This window comes from Budorcas taxicolor, chromosome 5 (genome assembly GCF_023091745.1).
Source record: "Budorcas taxicolor isolate Tak-1 chromosome 5, Takin1.1, whole genome shotgun sequence".
In the NCBI taxonomy this organism is placed as follows: Eukaryota; Metazoa; Chordata; class Mammalia; order Artiodactyla; family Bovidae; genus Budorcas; species Budorcas taxicolor.
Window position 1 is genome coordinate 115,242,855 of NC_068914.1, and position 23,085 is coordinate 115,265,939.

A 23,085-nucleotide genomic window follows, 5' to 3' on the forward strand; every position below is an offset into this window, starting at 1 on the left:
CACTTTGCAGCAATATACTTGAAATGCTTTCAAAAGATATTAGATAATTTAGAAAGGGAAAAATAAACACACAAGAGATAAATCTCTGAGGAGTACAGAGCTGCATTTGTTATGACTGGCTCAGAGGTGATTATTAACATAACAGAGAACTATTTAGTCAGTGCGGTGCAGTTCTCTACCTGTTGGGTACTGGACAAAGGGACTCTGAAACTCATCTATAGACTTGAAATGCAGATTCAAAACTGCGAGTGGCTGCACAAGAGTCTAAACGTTAGATCATGCACTGCAGTTGGGGGGACTGGGGCCACGAGTGTGTGGAAGACAGCCCAGGTAAGGAATCAGGCAGCCACAGCACAATCTTGGGTCTACCATGAGCTCACCATGAGACTTTTGGGCAAATTTCTTCATCTGTCTGAACCTTATTTTCCCCACCTGTAAAATGAGGATGGGCAGAATCTCAGGTCATTTTTCAGGTTCTCTAAATGTCTGTGAGAGACTTCCCAGAGAGTCTAGCATCTTGGAACTTGATATGAAGAGGGGGTGGACCACTCAGATGTAGAAACTTCTTCAGTTCTTCTGGGGTTTATAAATCTATCAGTGTCCTTAGCTATCAAGACAAAGTGGGGAGACAGTATCCTCATTCTTATTTACCATTGGCCCCAGGCCCCCTCCATCTAGCTTCTAAAGTGGACTTGAGAAAGCAATTCTTACATATTACTAGGTCCAGGGACACAATGACATCTGGATTGATGGCTATGAGGTCTGCTTGCTGCCCTTGACCCAGAGGCAGTGCGTAGTGCTCCTCTCTATAAGGATGCATGAAGCTTGCTTTTTCTCTTGTTCAAAGTGAGGACTGAGGATGGATGGACAGAAGATAGTCCCCTTCGGTTAGACATTAGGGAGAACTTTCCAACTGAAACAGAAGCTGAACTCCAAACACACTGACCCAGTTTGGGATAGGGAGTTAGAGGAAATAAACCAAAGGGCAATTTTGCTACCTTTCAGCTAGAAAAACAATCAGATTACTCTTACACTTATATAACTAAGCTCCAGTACTTTGGCCACCTCATGCGAAGAGTTGACTCATTGGAAAAGACTCTGATGCTGGGAGGGATTGGGGGCAGGAGGAGAAGGGGAGGACAGAGGATGAGATGGCTGGATGGCATCATGGACTCCATGGACATGAGTCTGAGTGAACTCCGGGAGATGGTGATGGACAGGGAGGCCTGGCGTACTGCGATTCATGGGGTCGCAAAGAGTCGGACACGACTAAGCGACTGAACTGAACTGAACTGAACTGCCATAAAATCATATGCTTCAGATGTTTTCTATAAGGAACCTGCTGCTTGAAATTCAGCAAAAGTTATTTCTCTGACACTCATTTTCTAGGCAAGCCTTCCCTTGGAGAAACTATTGGTAATTTGGACAAAACCTTAAAGTGAGAAAGAAAAGAGAGAGAGAGAGAGAGTGAAGAGAACGCTTCAACACGTAAGATGCTTATCCAAAGTAGATTTGGTCTGGAAAGGCCTATAAAACCTTCCACATGACTGGCACAGTGCAGGGATAAATGAAACTCTCAAATCCTACCGAGTATGCCCTCATTCAACCTGGATCCTTGGAGCGGCTTCCAAAGTGTCCACAGCTCAAGACTCAATGGGTTGCTGGCCACACCCATACCCGTGTCCCTTGAGACCCTAATTTATACCCTAAGGAGTAAAAAGCAGCCTTCTCAAATATCTTAGGCTTCAAAGTGTTTCTTCTAGTGTGGTTGGGGAAATAGTACAACTACAGTTCATGGAACAAGGGGCAAAATTCTAAGTAAACACTGAGAGAAGGAAAGCTCTCTCTGGATGGGGCTACAGTCAAAGTTAGGATGGGAAGGGTCTTAAAAGTTGGGGAGGAAACAAGACAGAAAAATGTGGAAACTAGATTCCTCTCCTTACAGCTAAATTCTTAAGGGGGAAAGGGAAGCTTTAAAAATGTTCTTGGAAATATCATTTCCAATGAAGCTTTCTGCTCCTGCCATTGTGGTGTCACTTCTCTGAGGTGTAAACAGAGGAATTTCTGAGAAAGAGGATGAACTTGCACTTCAGAGCAGTACTTCTCATCCTTCTTTTGTGCCAAACTTTTACCATTTTTATTGCCAAATCACTTTAGTCTCTTTCCAAACGGGATGAGTTGGGTGAGAAAGTGAGAAAGATGCAAGAATAGAAAGAAGATTCCAGCTGCAAAAAGGACACTTGCACAGATAAAGCTAACTACCACTAAAAAGTCCAAGAAAATAAACACCTGTCTTAAGGCAGGAATCAGAGAATTCAGTTCCTGGCTGGTTGCCAAGTAATGGCACCTTTCTGCAACAGTTTCCTCATCTGGAAAGTGTGAATAACACTTTGTGTTTTTCCTATCTAAAAGGATCATTGTGAGATGTAATGAGGTGAAGTATGGAAAATATTAATATAAGGCAGGCTCAAGAGGTTACTGAATAAGAAAAATAGTCATAGTATCAGTTTTTAGCAGATATCCATTGTTCCTCATATTCTTGAATCCTGGATAGTTCTCCAGGATCTAGTTTCATTTCCGGTTGGAATTAGTTCACCTCTAATTCCTCGCTGAAGGATGGAGACCTGTCTGCCCTAGGTGGGGTTACCATTTCCTCGTGCCCTAACTTACTGTTTTTCAAGTAAGCCTAGGGACTGTGCACTTGCTGTTATCTCCTCCCAGCTGCCAAAGGGCTGAGGCTTCTTGTTCACAGCCAGGCTGTCACCTTCTCAGCCATTTTGCTTATTATCCCGTAGACAGTAGCGCCCTCCGCAGTATTTCTAACCCATCATTCATCATTCAGGGCACTATTACCTTAGTAAATCACCCTATGTACTCATGTATCTTCTAATGTATTGCCTACTAGTTCCATGGGAACAAAGAGTTCGTTTTGCTCATCCCAGAATCCAGAACGATGTCTGTTGAATGGCCTCACGATTTACTCCGGCTGAGCCCGGGAAACAACCTTTCGTTACAGTCAGTTCCAAAAGGCAAACGACTTCCTACTGAGCAGGAAAGTCTGGAGCAGCGATACGCGGAGGGATAGGGGATTTGTCAGCAACCTGGTTCTTTCCCCTCTGACCCGGCTCTCTCCAGAGAAGGCACAGTTAGCCTTTATTTATCCTTTCCACCAGGCGCAGTCAAGGTCCCCAAGGCAAGGCCACCTCTGACCTGCCAAAGGGGTTGGTGCTGGGGTGAGCGGTAGTTGATTTTGGTTTGGGTCAGAGGCGCCCAGAGGGCGGGGTGGGCGTATGGCGGGTTTGCAGTCGAGGAGGGCAAGGGGGCGCCGCTCCGAGGGCCCCTGCGACAGCGCGTAGCAGGGGCGCGTTCAGCCCACCCACTCGCGTGCCCACAGCTGCATTATTCCCTAAAAGGACCTGAACGGGACGGGCGGCCCCGCCCCGTCGCCCCGCGCCCCCGGCCCCGCCCCCTTTTTGGAGGGCCGATGAGGTAATGCGGCTCTGCTATTGGTCGGAGTCGGCGGGCCCCGCGCGCTCGAGAGGGGGTGCCCGGGGGGACCCGCGCTATATCACTCGGCCGCGGGGCTGCGGCGCAGAGCGGGCAGCGGGCGGGCGCTCGGACAGCTTCTCCTCCTTCTGCTCCCTCAGCTCCTGCTCCTCCGCCCAGAGAGACTGCCCACCCGCCCAGTCCTGCGCCAGCGCCGAGGCAGCTCCGTCGCACTCCATCCCGTCCCGCCGGGCACTCGGAGGGCGGCGCGCTCCAAGCCAAAGTTGCCCCCCACAGGCGGGCGGGCGAGCGCAGGCTGCAGCGACCCGGCCCGTGGCGCGCAAGGCAACTTTGGAGACGCGAGCAGCAGCCCCAGCAACGGCAGCGGCGATGACTCCCTGGCTTGGGCTCGTCGTGCTCCTGGGCAGCTGGAGCCTGGGGGACTGGGGCGCTGAGGCGTGCACGTGCTCGCCCAGCCACCCCCAGGACGCGTTCTGCAACTCAGACATCGGTAAGCGCTCCCGGGGTCCCTGCCGGAGCCCCCGCGGTGACCGTTCGCTCGCGCGCTGTAGCCGGGACTCCGGCGCTGCTATGGGTGGCCTCGCCAACCCCCAATCCTTTCCATTGCCTGGGCTTGGGGGGAGGTCGTGGAGGTAGATATTGAGATATGCTTCAGCACGACCGAGGTGGGTAGACGCAGAGAAACCCACCGAGGCCGAGTGAACTCTTTGCAGCCATGGTCTTTTAGGGCGTGAGGTCCTTACTGGTCTTTTTGACATGTGGAAAATTCCCCTTTTCACTAACACCGGAGAACTGCCCGGGGAAGAAAGATGGGGAGAGCATTTCTAAAACTTGTAATGTCAACTAAAGTGCTGGGATGATGACGAGTTTAAAAGAGAAGAATTAAAAAGAAAAAGTTGCCAGCCATGTGCAGGGGAAAGTTACAGGAGAAACTTGTAGTTTTCTGAGTTTTCACCATCTCCCCACTATGTTCATTCTTTTCACCAAGACCCAACTCAGTCTCACAATCCCTGGGCAAGTGCAAACTGAGCTTCTTGGACTGCCAAGTTTGGGTGGATTTAAGGGGGGAAATAAGAAGGAATCTGTGGGGTTGACCCTCCCCGAAGGAACTGTATTTGAAAGTGTTGATAGCAAGCAGGAGGTGGCGTGTGTGAGGGATCACTTATCACATAGCTGTGAGAATTCACAGGAAGGCTTTTTTTCCCCTTGAATGTGTGTGGGGTGGGGGGAGACAGGGCAGTGGAAAACAGATTTGTCACCACAAGAACAAAGATGCCAAGGGTCACATCATGGTGACTATTCCAAATCGGACTTAGTGTCTTGATTAGAGACAAGGGCCTTGAGAGTCCTGGGAGAACTTGTTTCAGAGTGTTCAGGACACTTGTGCTTGGATGGCCAGAGGGGGAGCAGCAGCTGGAAAACATCTCTCCTCTCCTTTCCAGCTCATAAAGCTTGCAAGTCTAGTGGCCCTTGCTCTGTGTGTGTGTGTAAATGCGGGCGGGGGGTGGGGTACAACACAGTCTAGTCACCCTCTGCCTGTGTCGATTCAGAGGTTGAAGAATGGAGCGTGTGTGTTTTAAGCACAGTCATAAAGAGGAAAAGAAATTTTCCACTGGGTCCTGGGTGAGGGCCTCCACAAGTGTGCTGCAGGGGAGGAGGGGGAGGAGGCAGGAACCTGGCAGGGGAGGCAGCTGAGGCTGGGAGGGGTGCTGCTGGTGGGCCTGGCAAGCCTAGGAGATGTGAGGGAGGTGGCTGTGGTGACTGGGTCAGTCTGGCTGGCAGGCAGGAGTATTTGTGTGACCTAGGGTCACCCACATTAGTGGCTTCCTGGGGTCCTTGCTGTGCCCCTTTCCTTCTCCTGGGGGAACCTGACTGGCCCCTGGGTTTGTGGATTGCAGGGAAGGATTCTTCGGGGCTGCCAGAGGCCTGCAAGGTTTTCTTCTCCCTTGACTGCCCCCACCCAAATTCCACTTGGCCTGTCCCTCCTCACCCTGTGGGTGTCATTCCCACCTAAGTGATGCTGGCAGCTACTGCTGGGGGTGGCGGCTCTGGTCCTCTCAGTGAAGAGCACATACTTGGGTCCAGGCATCAGGTGGAGTCAGGGCGTCGTCCTCTACCTGACAGTGGTTCGGGCGTGTTCACTTGGATTTCTGATGTGTGTGGAGAGGGAGACCTCATGCCTTCCCCTTGCCCTTGGCTTTTAGGTTTCTACCCTGGAAGTTCGCCAGGGGAGAGTGGAAACAGGAGCAAGGAGACCACGTCCGATAGTGGCCCCGCCTAACCACTGCTTAGGTTTCCTGCTATGTGTCTGGGACTGATACAGAAAGTTTCTTGTAATTTCTCTGGATTTTAGTAAGAAATCTTCCCACAACCCCCTCTTCAACTGACTGCCCAGAGAAAAGCGAAGTTACCAGGAAATACCAAAAGGCAAGAACATTGTGGTAGCAAAAATGAAAAAGAAACAAAAAGACCTCGGTGCTGCTGGCCCGGATCCAAAGCTGTGCTGCCTTGGTTGGCGCACTGCACTAGTGGCAGGGATGAGATAATGCTTTTTATGGGAGGTGTGGATGCGGGCTGCTGGCTTGTTGACCTCCACTGCCTTACAGCACCCTGCCGGCGGCCAGTAGGTGGCTCCCAGTACTCCTAGCTCACAGCGCCTCTTCTGGTTCCCAGTCTGGGCTGATGCCTGCCTGTTCTCTCCCTGAAGGAAATGTGTAGACGCTCCCATTCCCCTTGACACCCCTATGATCCTACCAATCAATACTATAGTCTTTAAAAGATGCTCACGCCAGCCCACTAGCTTCCTCTTTCAGAACCTTCCTGGCTCTTTTCATGGCTGGGTGCCACATTGCCAGGCAAAGCCCCTCTCTAAGGAATCCCTCCATGGCCTTCCATCTCCTTCCTCCTCATCCACAAGTGTCTCTTCTTGCCTTCTCCCCACCACACCCCCTCCCCCGCCGAAGACCTGAGGATTGGCGCTGCCTTCTGGAGGACGAGGAGTTAAAAGGTGTTTCTATGGCAACTCCAGGCCCTACACCCCAGTGAAATGTTTAGAAGAATGAACTATATCCCGGCTTATAAGACATACTGTGGCGGAGAGAAAAGGACTTGGAAGCATCCACGATGTCCGTGGCCCCCTCCCCACCAGTCACTGCCCCTGAAACTCTTGACGAAACCTTGACTTTGGAGGAGGGGAAAGGGGAGGACTAGGAATGAAGGAGGCGGCCTTGGCCTGCTTTCTGCTCCACAGCTCTGTCCGGCTCAGGAAGGGGCGGGCAGTGGGGCATGCATGCGTGTGGTTTCTGCAGGGGTGGCAGCAGTAGGGAGAGAATTTGACTTCAGAATGCCAACCCCTCCTTTGCACAGAAGAATGGGGCTGTGCGATGGAGGGCTGGGGGCCTGCTCCTTGAGCCCGTGGGGAATTCAAGAGGGAGGCTCAGCTGGGGGGCCCCCTGCCAGCTCTGGAGGACAGTCTCTGGACATCTCCAGATTGTTTTGACAGGGACCAGTGCCAGCAGATTCTTTCGGTATCAGATCTGAGGTTGTGGTTTTAGCGAAGAAGCCATTTTTAAGGAAGCCCGATCAATCCTCTCTCACAAACACAAAATTACAATTTACACTGGGCTTGGTGACTTAAGGAAAATAAAAAGGATCCAGCTTCGGAAAGGAACCAATCACTTGGGGAGTGGATCCAGGCTGTGGACATCTTAGTAAGTCAGGAAAAAGGAGAGCTACTTATCTTAGGGAAGAGGGGACATCTCTCAGACTTCAACTGGGTGCAGGCTCTTTGTGTCTTTTATCCACTCAGTATCCTTAAGAGTGGATATTACACCTATTTTTCTTCAGATGGAAGATAAATTGTGGGTTTGAGATAAATTGTGCTTGCTCAAGCTCACCCAGCTACTATATGGTAAGGGTAAAGCCATTCTGAATTATGCCATTCTTCCAAAACTTTTCAACTTCCATTTATCCTTGCTATTGTAAGGCAGACAACCCTTCCCAGGATCAGGATGGAATGGACAGTTAACATTTGAACAATGCCTTACTTATTGATTTGGAGAGTTTTCCTTAGAAATATGAAGACAGCTGAAATGGCCAGAGGTTATAATTAAACATCATCATAGGAAAGTAAGAACCAATTACTGTCATCCTCATTATATCAGGTTATCAATAGAGAAAAATAAAGAAAAAATTCTAATGTTCTTTGGCTGTTAGAACTAGAAGAGACCCTCAAAACTACCAAGTCAAAGTTAAAAAAAAAAAAGACTCGGTTTGTCTCACTAAAGTTGGCCTCATATACTCTTACCCTTCTGAGGTTGGGCTGAGTGAGGGCTTCCCAGGGTGATGTGCCCTGTCTATGCAGCCTGATAGTATGATGGGAGGAAAACCAGAGAGAGTCAGGAGGCTGGGTCCTGGGCTGGCTAGAGAAGGTGCCCCTCCCACAGTTTTGTGTCCCTTTCACAATCCCTCGATAGATAAGACTAGAAAAGTGGCCACAGAAGTGGCTTGGGTGGAGGGACTTTTGTTTGTTTTGCAGGAACAGCAGGAACCATTCAGCTCCACTGCTGAATGGCACATTCCAACAGGTTCACTAATTAAAAACAAAAACAACAACACAATTCTGCATTTCATTTAGCTTTTATCATTCTGGTCAGTATGGACAAGGAGGCCCCTTCTTCTAGCCTTTGTCATAGTCAACTCCTGGGAGGCCTGGAGGGGCAGTGTGGGGCGGCAGAAAGGCCGTAGCATGGGCAGGGCAGGGCTGGGCTTAAATCCTTCCTGTGGCGTGTTGGCTGTATGCACTTTAGCATGCTATGGGCCATCTTTAAGATTTAGTTTCCTCACTAATAAAAGGGGAATCATAATCTGTACATCCTTGGCCTTTTAATTTTTAATCCACATTTCTAAAATTACAAGAGTAGTTGCATACATTCTATTATATCCATGTGTATATGTATCTGTGTGTTCAACTGTATCCATCCGTCTATCCATCGACCATCATCCATCCATGTCTATCCATCTATCTAAAGTCAGATAAGGGGAAAGTCCTTTTTGATCAGTTCCTCTAATTCTAGTCCCTTCCCTATGAATTTACATACATAATACTCATAGAAAATTTGCAGTAGCCTTTCCCTTGGAAACATGAATGGCAAATACTATAAACAGTGGAATACCAATACAGCATTCTACTTCTTTTCAATAAGCAACATGTTAGAGGTTGTTCTCAGTTCATATGCACACATATGTACTTCATTTTCTTTAATGTGCAGAATTCCATAGGGTTATAAATTATAAAAACTAATCATGGAATGATTACTGTGCACCAAATTCCATTCTAAATAATTAATATGCATCAACTCAGTTTAACTTAATTCTCTCAAAAGTTCTATGAGGCAGGTGTGCTACTGCTATCTCCAATTTACAGATGAGGAAAGTGAGGCTTAATAAAATTATGTAACTTGTTCAAGACTGTTACAGAGCCCATATTTAAACCCTTACAGCCTAGGTCTAAAATATATACATGTACTACAGTATATGAAATATTATATGATACATATAATTATATACTATTTTATGAATCTAATAATATTATAGCCTTATGCCAGTACCAGTGCCAAGTTACTTCAGTCATATCCAACTCTTTGTGACCCTGTGGATTGTAGCCCACCAGGCTCCTCGATCCAAGGGATTCTCCAGGCAAGAATACTGAAGAAGGTTGCCATGCCCTCTTCCAGGGGATCTTCCTCACCCAGGGATGGAACCTGCGTCTTATAGGTATAGGTATAGATTTATTTATCCATTCCTCTATTAGATATTTTAAGGTTTCTAACAGCTTTTCATGGTTACAAAGAGCATTATGGCAAGTATTCATTTTACGATCCTCTTGTTCATATGCATGGATATTTCCCTATGGCAAATATACAATTTGGAATTCTCAGACATAATGTATGTGCACTTTACATATGAACAGTTCCTGACAATTCACCCTCCAGAGTGGCTGTGGGAAACCCCTGTTTTCATATATGCAACATGCAGTGATGGAGAGACCATTAGCCCTGTGCTGGAGACATTTCTACACTTCTCTCAAACGGGAAAACACGTTATGACTTTTATTGACTTACTGAGTTTTTTCCCTTTTTTGCTTGTTCTTTTATCCTTTTGAAAGGGGGCAAAATTAAGGCTACTTACATCAAGTTGATAGGAGCATTTTTGTAGGGAGAATGGCGCTATGTGCCAATGGTGCTACGTGCCAAATGGCTTTTGACTTGTTGCCATTTTAGATTAATTCAACTGCAGATGGTTTTATTTTTTGCTTTAATAAGAAGCAATGGGCCTTTCAGTACATTAAGATGCTTGACTCCAGGGTTTGACATGAACCCAGGTTCATGTTTTAAAGACAGGATCTTATTGCTAACCCAAAGCTGTCCCCTTTTTGGCTGGGCGTGGCCAGGCTCGTGGTGGCAGCAAGGACTCAGCCCTGTGTCTCCCTTCTGCTCACTGAATTTGGATGGTGCTTGGATGAGAGTGGTGGGATGGCCATAGGAGGGAGATGGACAGTGAAGAGGGGACAGAGTGGGTCCTGGCTAAGAAAGATCAAGCTAGAGTCTCACTTTGATGGCAACTAGAATGGCTGGTTTAAGAGAACTTCAAATGTTCTGATTACAACTTTTCAGGATTCTTGGGATAAAGTGTCATAAAATGGCTTCAACAATAGCCAACCTGGCCTCTGCCTGCCTTGTCAACATCACAGGCTTTTCCAGGTGCCGCTGTTCCCATTCTCTCTCTGCCCATTGTCCTCGCCTCAATTTTGAGTGCCCCTTGTTAATGTCTCATTCTCTGGAGCTCACTTGGTGCCTTTTCCCTGCCTACTTCTTGGCATTATTGCAGGATCATCAAACCTTGCCCAAATTTTAAACATGTCAAAAAACATCATCTTTAGGAAAAAACAATTCTTTGGAGCTGCTTGGGAAATTCCTAGAGGGGCTCATTCTTGGGCAGACCTAAGGGCTGTATACTATGCAGAGAGAGGCATCTGACCCTCCAAAGAGGGGAGGCACCAGCTATTGCATTACTTATTAAATCTGATCCCACCTTCTGGACATGGTACTCCATCACCATCCCAAATAAAAAAACTCCTTTTCCTCATATCAGTCATCCTACTAGCTGGAGACTGCCCATCCCAGCTACCTGTTGAGTGATCTGAAGCCAGTGGGGTGAAATCACTCACCTGAGATCACACCATGAACAAACAGATGAACTGGAAGCTACATTTGCTTCAGTTCAGTTCAGTTCAGTCACTCAGTCATGTCCCACTCTTTGCGACCCCATGGACTGCAGCACACCAGGCCTCCCTGTCCATCACCAACTCCTGGAGCTTGCTCAAACTCCACTGAGTTGGTGATGCCATCCAACCATCTCATCCCGTCATCCCCTTCTCCTCCTGCCTTCAATCTTTCCCACCATCAGGGTTTTTTTTTTTCCAATGAGTCAGTTTGTCACATCAGGTGGCCAAAGTATTGGAGCTTCAGCATCAGTCCCTCCAATAAATATTCAGGACTGATTTCCTTTAGGATGGACTTGTTGGATCTCCTTGCAGTTCAAGGGAATCTTAAGAGTCTTCTTCAACACCACAGTTTAAAAGCATCAGTTCTTCAGTGCTGAGCTTTCTTTATAGTCCAATTCTCACATCCATACATGACTACTGGAAAAACCATACCTTTGACTAGATGGACCTTTGTCGGCAAAGTAATGTCTCTGCTTTTTAATATGCTCTCTAGGTTGGTCATAGCTTTTCTTCCAAGAGCAAGTGTCTTTTAATTTTGTGGCTGCAGTCACCATCTGCAGTGATTTTGGAGGCCCAGAAAAGAAAGTATGTCTTTTATTTTCTTTCTGTTGTTTCCCCATCTGTTTGCCATGAAGTGATGGGACCTGATGCCATGATCTTAGTTTTTTGAATGTTGAGTTTTAAGCCAATTTTTTCACTCTCCTTTCACTTTCATCTCAAGAGGCTCTTCAGTTCCTCTTCACTTCTGCCATAAGGATGGTGTCATCTGCATATCTGAGGTTATTGATATTTCTCCCAGCAACCTTGATTCCAGCTTGCGCTTCATCCAGTCCAGCATTTCACATGATGTACTCTGCATATAAGTTAAATAAGCAGGGTGACAATATACAGCCTTGATGTACTCCTTTCCCAATTTGGAACCAGTCCATTGTTCCATGTCCAGTTCTAACTGTTGCTTCTTGACCTGCATACAGATTTCTCAGGAGGCAGGTAAAGTGGTCTGGAATTCCCATTTATTGAAGAATTTTCCACAGTTTGTTGTGACCCACACAGTCAAAGGCTTTGGCATAGTCAATAAAGCAGAAATAGATGTTTTTCTGGAACTCTCTTGCTTTTTTGATGATCCAACAGACATTGGCAATTTGATTCCTCTGCCTTTTCTAAATCCAGCTTGAACATCTGTCTTGGTGCATGTACTGTTGAAGCCTGGCTTGGAGAATTTTGAGCATTACTTTTCTAGCATGCGAGATAAATGCAGTTGTGCAGTAGTTGAAACATTCTTTGGCATTGCTTTTCTTTGAGATTGGAATGAAAACTGACCTTTTCCAGTCCTGTGGCCACTGCTGAGTTTTCCAAATTTGCTGGCATATTGAGTGCAGCACTTTAACAGCACCATCCTTTAGGTCTTGAAATAGCTCAGCTGGAATTCCATCACCTCCACTAGCTTTGTTCGTAGTGATGCCTCCTAAGGCCCGCTTGACGTGGGACTCTAGGACGTCTGGCTCTAGGTGAGTGATCACACCATCATGATTATCTGGGTTATGAAGACGTTTTTCGTATAGTTCTTCTGTGGATTCTTGCTACCTTTTCTTAATATCTTCTGCTTCTGTTAGGTCCATACCATTTCTGTCCTTTATTGTGCCCATCTTTGCATGAAATGTTCCCTTGGTATCTCTAATTTTCTTGAAGAGATCTCTAGTCTTTCCCATTCTATTGTTTTCTTCTGTTTCTTTGCATTGATCACTGATGAAAGCTTTCTTATCTCTCCTTGTTATTCTTTGGAACTCTGCATTCATATGGGTATATCTTTCCTTTCTTCCTCTGCCTTTAGTTTCTCTTCTTTTCTCAGCTATTTGTAAGGCCTCCTCAGAAGCATTTTGCCTTTTTCCATTTCTTTTTTGGGGATCGTCTTGATCACTGCTTCCTGTACAACATCACAAACCTCTGACATTTGCTGAGTCACTTTCAAAATCTGTGTTCCAAATTGGCATAGTCTAATGGCAAGGACTTTTTGGATTTGAGAAGATGCTACTCCTGTTGTAATTTCCCCCAAATTGGTTTTTTTTTTTTTTGACTCCCTACTTTGGATGTCTCCTCTGTGTGCTTCTCTTTGATTTTCTTCCACAGGAAGCCTCTGCAGCCCCTGCTTGCCCCCACCCAACCCCCAGTTTTATTACACAATAGTCCTAATAAAACCAAGTCTTGCACCCTAATTCCTAACTCAGTACTCTTTCCACTTAATCAGCGGTTCCCAGCCTTTTCAACACCATGGACTGTTTTTATTAATTTTCCTTCAAAGGATTTCATGTTTGAAAAAAATTATCCATCACAACTTCATGTCTTGGGTGTTGATTATTTTTCCATCACAAAGTCTAGTTAAATGGTATCTGTTACTGCTGACACTAGCCAGTCATTATTCTGATATAATCAGATAATATAATTAATTGCTGCCCAAAGCAAAGAAACCTGGTATTTGCTGAAGCCTGGGGAGCACTCTCATGGGCTATTGGATGACGGCAAGGTATGATTTGGGCTGGTCCACAGAAGCGCAGAAGGAGCTCATGGACCCCTTGCAGAGCACTGTAGTTCGCCCTCTGGGAATGGCTCTTTTCTTTCACACCAGTTTTCCGTCTCTTCCTGTGGACTGGTCCACATGTCTCCCACCCTTGCCATTTTCTAGGTTCCCCGAGTACTGAGAACAGGGCTGGCAGAGGCAGTGGGTAACTGACATGTCCTGGTTGAGTTGCCTAGCCTTTTGGAGGAGGTGACATGGGTTCCTCTTCTTGGTTTTCCTCTGTTAATCTCTTATGGGCTGAAGCAGATGAGTACTGACTCTGGCTAAAGGAACTCACTAAATAGCATTTGACAGGAGGTCACAAGGTGTCTATCCCAGCTGTAGTGGAACTAAGAGGCTTTTTTACTTGGTTGCTAAAAAACTAGTGTTCAGGGGAGAGGTATGCGGGCCAGGACAACTTTTCCTGATTCCTGTAGAAGCCATCTGTGGCTGGGGTGGGTTGGATGCCATAGAAGTGCTGCCCAACACCCACTTCTGATTTATGTTCACGTAAAGCCTATCACTTAACAGTGGCATTCACAATGCAGAGAGTAGAGACCTTAAGTATTCCCAGGTCTGTGGCCACTTGCTTTTTGTAGGGGTAGGGAAGGGATGGAAATCTGAAAGATTTGGCTTCAGAGAGCTCAAGCGAAAGCTTAGCAGGTGGAAAAATAGAGTCCTTGGATGACAGAGGAGGGGAGATCCAGAGCAGACTAGAGTCATTCCAGAATCAGACCTTAAATATTGCCCAACAATTATCCCTCCCCCTCTGCCTCAAAGAGATCCCTCCAGAATGAGGGCAGTGGGCACCAGGTAGCCCAGTTGCCTGTAGAGAAGCACTGTTCATTCAGAAATCTCAGGCTCCTGCTATCACCAGGGTAGGGCATGGGGAAGGGGAGCCTTGCAACCTGGGGCACACTTCATGAGGATGTGGTTTCGTGACATGAGAGTTTGCGTTGTTTGGTTAAGGTGCTTGCAGGTCATGAATCGGGATGGACCTCCTTTGACTTATCTTGATCATCATAAATAGACTCATAATCTTTGAAATTTGGAAACACAGTACCTCTTGTGAGCTCTACTGCTCACCTAGTGTGGGTAAGTTCTCTGGTCTCAGTTTCCTCATCTGCAAAATAGGGGGAATAATAGTATGTACCACATTAGGTTGGTGATTAAGTGAAAAAATTCCAGGAAAATGTTTAGTACAGAATCTGCCACATAGCAAAAGCTCAACAGATGCCAGCTTTGAGTAATAGTGTTGTTATATTGGCTTCCAAGGTGTCACAGTGGTAAAGACCCCCCTGCCAATGCAGGAGATGCAAAAGGCTTGGGTTTTATCCCTGGATTGGGAAGATCCCGTGGAGAAGAAAATGGCAAGCCACTCCAATATTCTTGAGGGGATAATCCCATGAACAGAGGAGCCTGGTGGGCTACAGTTGGACTGAGCAACTGAGCACGCACCCACATGCGTGTTGTTGTATGGCAGAGTGGGTAGTCTCACTTTATTTTTGGTGAGGAACATGGGGCTTGGAGAGGAGATGGGCTGTTTTCCAGGGTCACATACGGAGAACTGCATTTCAGCATCATGATTTGGTGCCCCTTCCCACCCAAGTCTAATGATTTTCCACTTTGTTACACTGCCTTCTACAGCATAGAAAAAGAAAGTTCCCACTCTATATTTTCATGACTCTTTACATTTTAGAGTCTTCAGTCTCCCTGATCTTATTTGATGATCACAACATCCCCCTTCAGAAAGCAGGGCAGTGAGGGGTCATTGTTCCCACTGGACAGTGAGAAGGCTGGACAGTGAGAACTCCTATGGTTCAGGAACTCAGCCACACAGCTGATACGTGGAGTCGGGATTGGAAACAATGTCTTTCAAGGCCAAGTCCTACACTCTTTTCAAGGGTCAGATGGCTCACATCCCTCTTCAGGCTGCTCCCGCATGTTACCTCTGGTAGTCGTGGTATATGCTGGGGTAGTCAATGGGAGGGCCTGGAAAAGGGTGATACTGAACTTGGATATCAAGTCCATTGCCCTGTCCCCATCTGTCCCATTCACCCTGTCTACCCCAGGGCTGGGAGATGTGCAGTGTCCAGGAGTGAGCACTGGCTGCAATTTAGGACACCTGGGGTCGAGTTCTAGGTCTCCTCCAGATCCTAGGATCACCGGGGTGATGCCAACCCTCCTGGACTTCAGGCTGTTATCTGTGAAATAACAGGATTGGCTCTATGTGGCATGTGTATACTTTTCCCCTACATGTATTTATGGTAACTGATATTTTTCTGAATGTGCCTACTATGTGTCAAGTATTTCTGGCTCTAAGTTCCTTTGGAAGGGGCGCTCCATTCTAGCTGAATAATTTAACACCTAAATCCATCAACAGCACCTTTTAGGAGGTAATTTCTTTAGAAATACGGTCTATTAAGACGAGAGCCAGGATCTCTGTGGTTATAAAAGTAGATGAGAGCTTGGACTGAACAAAGCTGCTAATGAGTTGACGTATTTTATCAGATGACATGTTTGACCACCAGACTTCCTGTTGAAGCAGAGCTGATGTGCCAAACAAGATAGCAAACTTGCAGAACTAGTTGATGGCTAGAATTAAAAATCAAGGTCACTTCAGTGTCTGTCACTGATCACTGGAGAGCTTGGTAAAAATGCTTTTGAACCCCATTAATACCACTACTGAAGCTGACAGGGAGAAGGTGAGACTGAGACAGTGCTCATGGGAACAAGGCCTTCCTGATCCATGGTCTCCCTAAGCAGCCCCTTGCTCCAGAAAATTTGATTCATGGCTTGCCTTAAACATCTGTATCTGAGAAAACTAAGAAAACTCCCCTCATAGAAGACTGGCTTAGATTAAGAAGTGTGTCATCTGAGAATACTTTCGTTTAAATGGATGAGGAAGGGGTTTGGAAGACCCAGATGAAACTTGTGCCCTATTGGGTAACTGCAACTCCCTTCTCCAACAACAGGACAGGGACCCCCAAACATCTCACAACCATAGTTTCCTGCTACAATTGTCCAGCAGAAATACTGAGAGATGTGAGAGAACCCCAATATCCAGCGTGTTCTCTGGGATGCAGTTCTGAGCAAATGGGTTCAGGTGTGGCTTCCAGTTCCTTCTTGATGGATTGTCTCTTGGCCTGGGTCTCATCTGCATCAGATCACAAACCCAAATGCCCACAGAGGCCAGTCACTGGCAGCTGGATGTTTGCTTATTAAACATACTGGATTATTATTCACATCTACCAAAAGGTATACATGTGTCTCCCTAGTCTCTTGTTTTCCCACTTTGGAGGAATGAGTGGGTACTAAAATTATGTCTTTATTGTAAGACAAACAGCGAAACAGTGGGCAAATATGATAGAACTAGTTTATCTTTGGCTTGGGAGTTGGGGAAGTGATAGAGAATGGTGCTGACCATGGACGACTGAATAGTTCACACCCCTTTGGAAGGGGACAGCTGCTCTCAGCTCCAGCCTATCAGAGTGTGATGAGTCCACTGCTGTCAGATTTCCAGTCTCTGAAGATAACCTAGAAATCCAAGATTTTTACATGAAATCTTATTTTTAAATGCTGGCACAATTAAAAGGAAACACACACACACACATACACATGTGTGAGCCATACAAAACATCCCTGGGCTAGGTTCAGCCCTATGGATCACCAGCTTTGTGACCTTTGCGATCCAGATGATTTCCTGGATCTCCTTTGGGTTGTAGGATTTCTGAGTGAATAAGACTAACTGCTTTCTCAGGCAAAATGATATACCTATCCTCTGTGTCCACAGAGAATACTGTTCATATGCTTGTTATCACACTTCTTGCACTTTCTGAAGTGGTTAAGAACACAGGTCTTATTGCCTGGCTCAAACCTTAGCTCCATTAACTAATAGCTCTACAGTCCTGGACAAGTCAGTTCTCTCAGACTCCCTTCTCTTATCTGTAAAATGAAAGATGCCATAAAGGACTCTTAACCTGCTAAAGTGGTGGGAGAATGCATTGAGGTGATGGGCATCACTGGCTTGGCCAACTGCCTGGCGGCTAGTGAGAGGGCTGGATGCACGTCAGCCATTATCTTCTTCCCATTTGGTGTCTCCTCCTGGACAGTGAGCCCGCTCGAGTACAGAGAGTCACACCCTACTCTCCACTGCCCAGTGCATAGCAGGCACATGGTAAGAGGGTCTTGAATGGATGAAAACATTAGAGGACGACAGCCTTCTAGCCTTTCCAGGCAATGGTACACTTTAGCTTGTCTGTGTGTGTTAAAGAGAGAGAGAAAAAGGGAAATCAGGTTTGATATGTTGGATATGACCAGCTCAATGAAAAAAAAAAAAGCTATTCTAAGCTGCAATAGGAGACAGACTGCTAACTAGTGGTGGTTGTCTTGGGGAAATACAGCCAAGATATTGCCCATTCTTTTCCAAACAGAAGAGACGAGATGGCATGGAACCCAGAATTCATATGCTGAACCCTTGTGTGCTTACATCATGGGCACTTTGGCAGCTTGATGGATTTTATTTATTCAGGGCCCCTTTAAGCCAGAGGAGATTCCTAGAGGCTCTTAAAATTTAATGCCCCACCTGGATAGTTAACATCTGTGTTTTATTTTGTTTCAAAAAGTTAACCCCAAATAGTTCAAATTCCTTTGGTATCCTTGCGAGAAGAGTTTCTTACTGGGTGACCCACAAGCAGGGAGGCAGAAAGGCTAGACCAGCACCTTCTGGGAGAAATAATACTGCAAGCCACAAACACAGGCCATGTATGTAATTTTAAGTTTTCTTGGAGCCACACTTGAAAAAAAGAAAGAACACCCACGACATTAATTTTAATACTGTTCTTAATCCAGTATTCCAAAATATTATCTTTCCAATGTCATCAATTTAAAACATTATCAATGGGGTTTGAATTTTTTAAGTTTTTGAAACCCAGAATGTATTTTACACTTATAGTACATCTCATTTTGAACTAGTCCCATTTCAAGTGCTTAGTAGCGACCATGGCCACTTCAACTGTAGGACAGCATAAGTCAAGACAGTATCTGTGAATGGAAACCATCTTTTTTCTCTGCTAGTTATTTTATGAGCTGTGCACGGAGATGTGGGGAAACTGGAGGTGCATCGGGGTTACTGACTCAGTTTTGCTACAAGTGAGTTTTCCGGCCACTGATCCCTATGTTGTAATACTGTGGAAGCCACGTGACTCCTGCTCTCACTTGACAAATGGGGAACGGAGATCCAGAAATGTGGAGGAGTTTGGCCTAATGTATAAAAGCTGGAAATAGGATAATAATAGTACTATTTGACAGCAACAAACATTTATTCCAAGAACTTTTCATGCATTATCTTCATAAACTCTCATCACTGCCAAATGAGAAAGCAGTCTTATTTATATTTTGCAGATGAAGTGATCTCAGTTTAGAGGAAATTAATATTAAAGTGGCTAATATGTATTCACAGCTGTTCTAAGAATTTTATATACATATTATAGTAATTCTGTTAATTCAATATAAACTTTCATATTAGGAATTATTACCACCACTTAACAGATGGGAAAACTGAGGCTGAGAGAGGCTAAGTAACTGACCTAAAAGGAAGCTAGTATACAGTGAAGTCAAGATTTGAGCCCAAGCTGCCTGATTCCAGAGTCTGAGCTTTTAATCACAACTTATGCCCAAGGTCACCCAGCCATACACAAAGGCACAGCTGGTATTTGAGTTGGGATGTCTGTTTCCTGTCCATGGTCTTTCTTTACCATCCCACTCTACTGCCTGCATCACAGCCCTCTTGATTCCTAGCACTTTCTGCCTTGCTCTGTTGCCAGTAAGGATCAGAACAGGAAGGCTCTGGACTCCAGCAGTGGTTGAAGGGTCCAGGAAAAACAGGCACATCTCCTCTGGTTTGGCTGATCCCAGGCTGCTCCAGCCCATGAAGGCCAACTGCTTGGCCCATTGGAGGAGGGTGGGAAGAACACTTGTCTTTTCTGCCTTCCCAGTTGGGTGAGGTTAGTGTACCAGGTTGGAAAGAGGTATGTGCCTAATTGCAGGGGGGGCGGGAGGCTGGGAGGATTAACGCTCTCTAAATAGACATCAGGAAACTAAGAATAGCTTTGCTGCCTGGAAATTGATGGGTATTCCTGACCACAGGCTATCCCATTTAGTAGGTGCTCAATAAATGCGATGCGGTGAACTACAGAAATAAACAAATACTGAAAATGGGTCATTGGGAGAGCCCTTAGCCAGTAAGACTCTATTCTCTGTATAAAAAGAAATTTATACTGAGGTTATTTGAGTCCTTCAGGCTGGAGGCCTCCGTTACCTTTATTTATCTACTTTTTTAGTCTCAAGGCCAGGGTCTTTATTTTTGGCCAGAAGAGCAGCAGGCAGTTAGAACGCCAGGGAAAGACAAGTGGAGTTAGCTTCTGGCTTGTGGTCTGCTGTCCCACCAGGCTGGAAAGCTGGGTGTTACTTCCTTTTGTCTTATCATCAAGACTTCATGTTCCCTAGAGCACACTGCAGATGCCAGTCCCCCTGGAGCCTGAAGGTGGGAACCTCCAAGTTTGCCATCAGGCCTGGATCCATCTTCTAACACAGAACTCCTGGGTCCTTACCAAGGGTTACCTCATTGTCTGGTTCCAAAGAATTGAGGTTGCCTTCCTGGCAGAAACTCCTAGCACTACCACCTCTTGTAGTTTATCAGGTGAGCTGTGAGAATGGGGGCACGGAGGATTTCCTTGTACTGTGGGAAAGCCTAAAGCAGTGTTTCCCAGGGCATGATTCTCTGAATACCAGTTGTAAGAAATGCTGTTTCAGCCAACACATTTAGGAAAGCTATTTCCTGTATTCTCCTTTGGAGATGCGCAATGACCATCAGCAGAGTAAAGGCTCTGACAAGTCCTGCTGCATGGTAACCTGTTTAGCTCTGTTGAACCCAGTGTTTCCTAAATGTATCTAATCCAGGAATTAATTTTTCCCAAGAAGGACCTATATCGTTGCTGAGGGAAGTTGCTCATCTGGACTTGCCGAACAGAAATGGCTGCATCAGTGTTAGTGGGCACCTTATAGGGGCTGCAAGACAAAGGAGGAAAGGAGGAGAGACCCTCAAGGCCAAACAATGGCCAGATTCAAGTTTCCATTCTCTGCCCCTGACTTGTTTTATAACTTTAGTTGGCCTGGTCCTAGGCACACATCAGATTTGTAAACCCTAGTATCGTGCTTATACCATTAGGGGCTTGATGGAAGGGAAATGTGGCCACGTGAAGCATTTATGACTTGAAGGTCTGGGGCACAAGTACTGTGGAGAGAAGGTCATGAGCAGCCAGGGAGACATAGCCATGTCCCCACCCCTGGTCCCCACGTGGTCTTAGCCTGAACTGTCACCTCTCTGATCTGCAATTCTCTTAGATGGGGGTTTTACCATTTTACAGACAGCATCCTCTCTGAGATTCTGGTTAAAGCTACACATTTCTAGAGGTTCAGAAGAGACCTTCTCTAAGGCCATCTATATAAATAGCCCTCCACCTACGCAATTCAGAGGACTTGTCTAGAGAATCCCTGAGTTGGTGATGCTGTGTTAAGACAAAACAAAAAGAACAGCCTAACAATGTGAAATTGTCTGAAAGTTAGTGGCTTTTCATATTCAGTGGTTGCCTGTAATGTTTTGGTGAATGACTAGATTGGATATTTTGCCTTAGTCCATACAGGATTGGAGATGATCAACTAGGGATTCCATTTCATAGTTTGTGGCTCTGGACAAAACAAGGATAGACACTCCCAGCCTTTGCAGTACCTTTATGCTGCTGTGCTGTGCTGAGTCGCTCAGTCGTGTCCAACTCTTTGCAATCTCACGGACTGTAGCCAGCCAGGCTCCTCTGTCCATGGGATTTTCCAGGCAAGAATACTGGTGTGGGTTGCCGTACCCTCCTCCAAGGGATCTTCCCAACCCAGAGATCAAACCCAGAGATCAAACCCAGGTCTCCCACATTGCAGGCAGATTTTTTACCATCTGAGCCACCAGGGAAGTCCCCAGTATGTTCATCTTGGTACCAAATAAGTCTTGACTAGCCAAGGTCCTGGGGGCCAGTATGGGGTGTAGAAAAAGGGGGCCAGTGCCCCGAAAGGATAGGGCCCTAGACCTGGCTCTGCTTACTCTGGCTGTGTGATTCTAGGTAACTCATTTACCCTTTGGGCACCCTTGATACAGTTAATGAGAAGTCTTGGACCCTAAGCATTGACCATTCTGACCCTGGGTTTCAACGTGTTTAAAAGGGAGAGGGGAAGAAAAGAGCATTGTGGGGCTGGCAGAGGCAAAAGGCTGGGTGTTTGCTCTCCCTGCCCCCAGGATTAGGCCCCCAGCCCCTGCATCATTAACTCCCATCAGAAAGCCCACAGTGACTGTGGCCAGACTGAGGAAAAGCCTGAGGATGACTCGGCTTTTACCTTGGCCTGGGGAAGGGGACAGTGCTGGTGAAGAGCAGAAGGTAGGACTCTGAGGTGGGGAGGAATGTGGGCTGGGGAGGGATTCCCTGTCCTGGGGCTCTAAGGCCACTGGCCAGGCAGGCGGTGGATTCCCAGCCAGAGGGGTCACGTGGCCCCTGTCACTCCTCCTTACCCCCTCCTTCATAATTTCCTATTTCCTGCCTCCTTCTCCTCTGACACGGTTATAAATAACTCCAAGGCTGCCCTGTGGGCTTAAACATAGGTGAGGAAAGTGGAGGGCACAAAGGTGGAGCTGCATCTGCACTTGGCCAGGGGTGACAGGGTTTCAGGTTGCCCAGGGGAATTTGGTTTCCTTATTTTTTCCACTAGGGAGTGAGGTAGTGAAAGAGGAAATAATCTGTGTTAGCTTGAGGAGGTTTGGCCTCCCTTGGGCCAGTGCTGGGTTATGCCTGCCAGGAGCTGCTGCTCTGATGGCTGCAGACCCCCGGGGCCACGGGGCTGAGAGGCTTAGAGCGAAGGCATCTCAGGATACTCAGAGGGCCCGGCACCATGTTGGCAGGACCAGTGGTGTCCTTCTGAAGCCTTGTCTGGTTCCTTGTGGGAAGACGAACAGGCAAGAGGCTGTGTCACTTTCCTTTTTCTTCAGCTGCCATTCATTGAGACCACCAGGCCTGGGCCTCAGTCACCATCATCTCCCAGTCTGGCTGCCTCTGCCCAGCTTTCAGGGACTGTGTACAAGTCCACAAATGCATTCACTATGGACGCACTAACTCCTCAAACAAAGATTTATTGAGCATCTACTATGTTCCAGGCACTGGACAAGGTACTGAGGCCACAGAGAAGAACTGGCCATAGCCCCTCCATCAAGGCCACGGCTCAGCCTGCCCCTCTTTTGGCTGCGGCTCCCTTCCCCACAATTCCAACTTGGACAGATGAATACTTAAGGGAAGCACGTGAAAGGGCCCCCTTTCCCACCTCATCTTTTGTTTCCCACGGTTCAGAACACAGAAAAGGGGGGTTCTGAAGTGGCCAGTGTAGTAACTTCCTTATAACCCATTCACTGCCTGACTCCTTTCTGCCCATGGGCGCACGGAAGCTCTTACAATCATGACGTGATGGTTTCTTGTGGTACCCATCCTACTACAAGGGCTTCCTTGGAAACTCATTTTTCCCTGGAGCCCAAGAGCACTGGGACCTCTTTCTGTGTGGTATGTGGCTCAGGCTGCCAGCACCTAGAGAGGGTGTCTTTGATTCACATGAAGATGCCCAACAGGAGTCATTCCTGACTCAGCAAGCGAGG

The 23,085-nt window shown here is 46.7% G+C and overlaps 2 protein-coding genes across 2 annotated transcripts in view; one reads left to right on the top strand and one right to left on the bottom strand.

Annotated features, from left to right (window-relative positions):
- SYN3 (synapsin III) overlaps positions 1-23,085 on the bottom strand; it is a 448,396-nt gene that overhangs the window by 266,246 nt on the left and 159,065 nt on the right. The gene's annotated exons all lie outside the window — the stretch shown is intronic.
- TIMP3 (TIMP metallopeptidase inhibitor 3) overlaps positions 3,596-23,085 on the top strand; it is a 58,731-nt gene continuing 39,241 nt past the window's right edge. Inside the window, exon 1 of the mRNA XM_052641400.1 lies at positions 3,596-3,997. Coding sequence (XP_052497360.1) covers positions 3,877-3,997 — 121 coding nt within the window. The 5' untranslated portion in view covers positions 3,596-3,876. The remainder of the gene's footprint in view (positions 3,998-23,085) is intronic.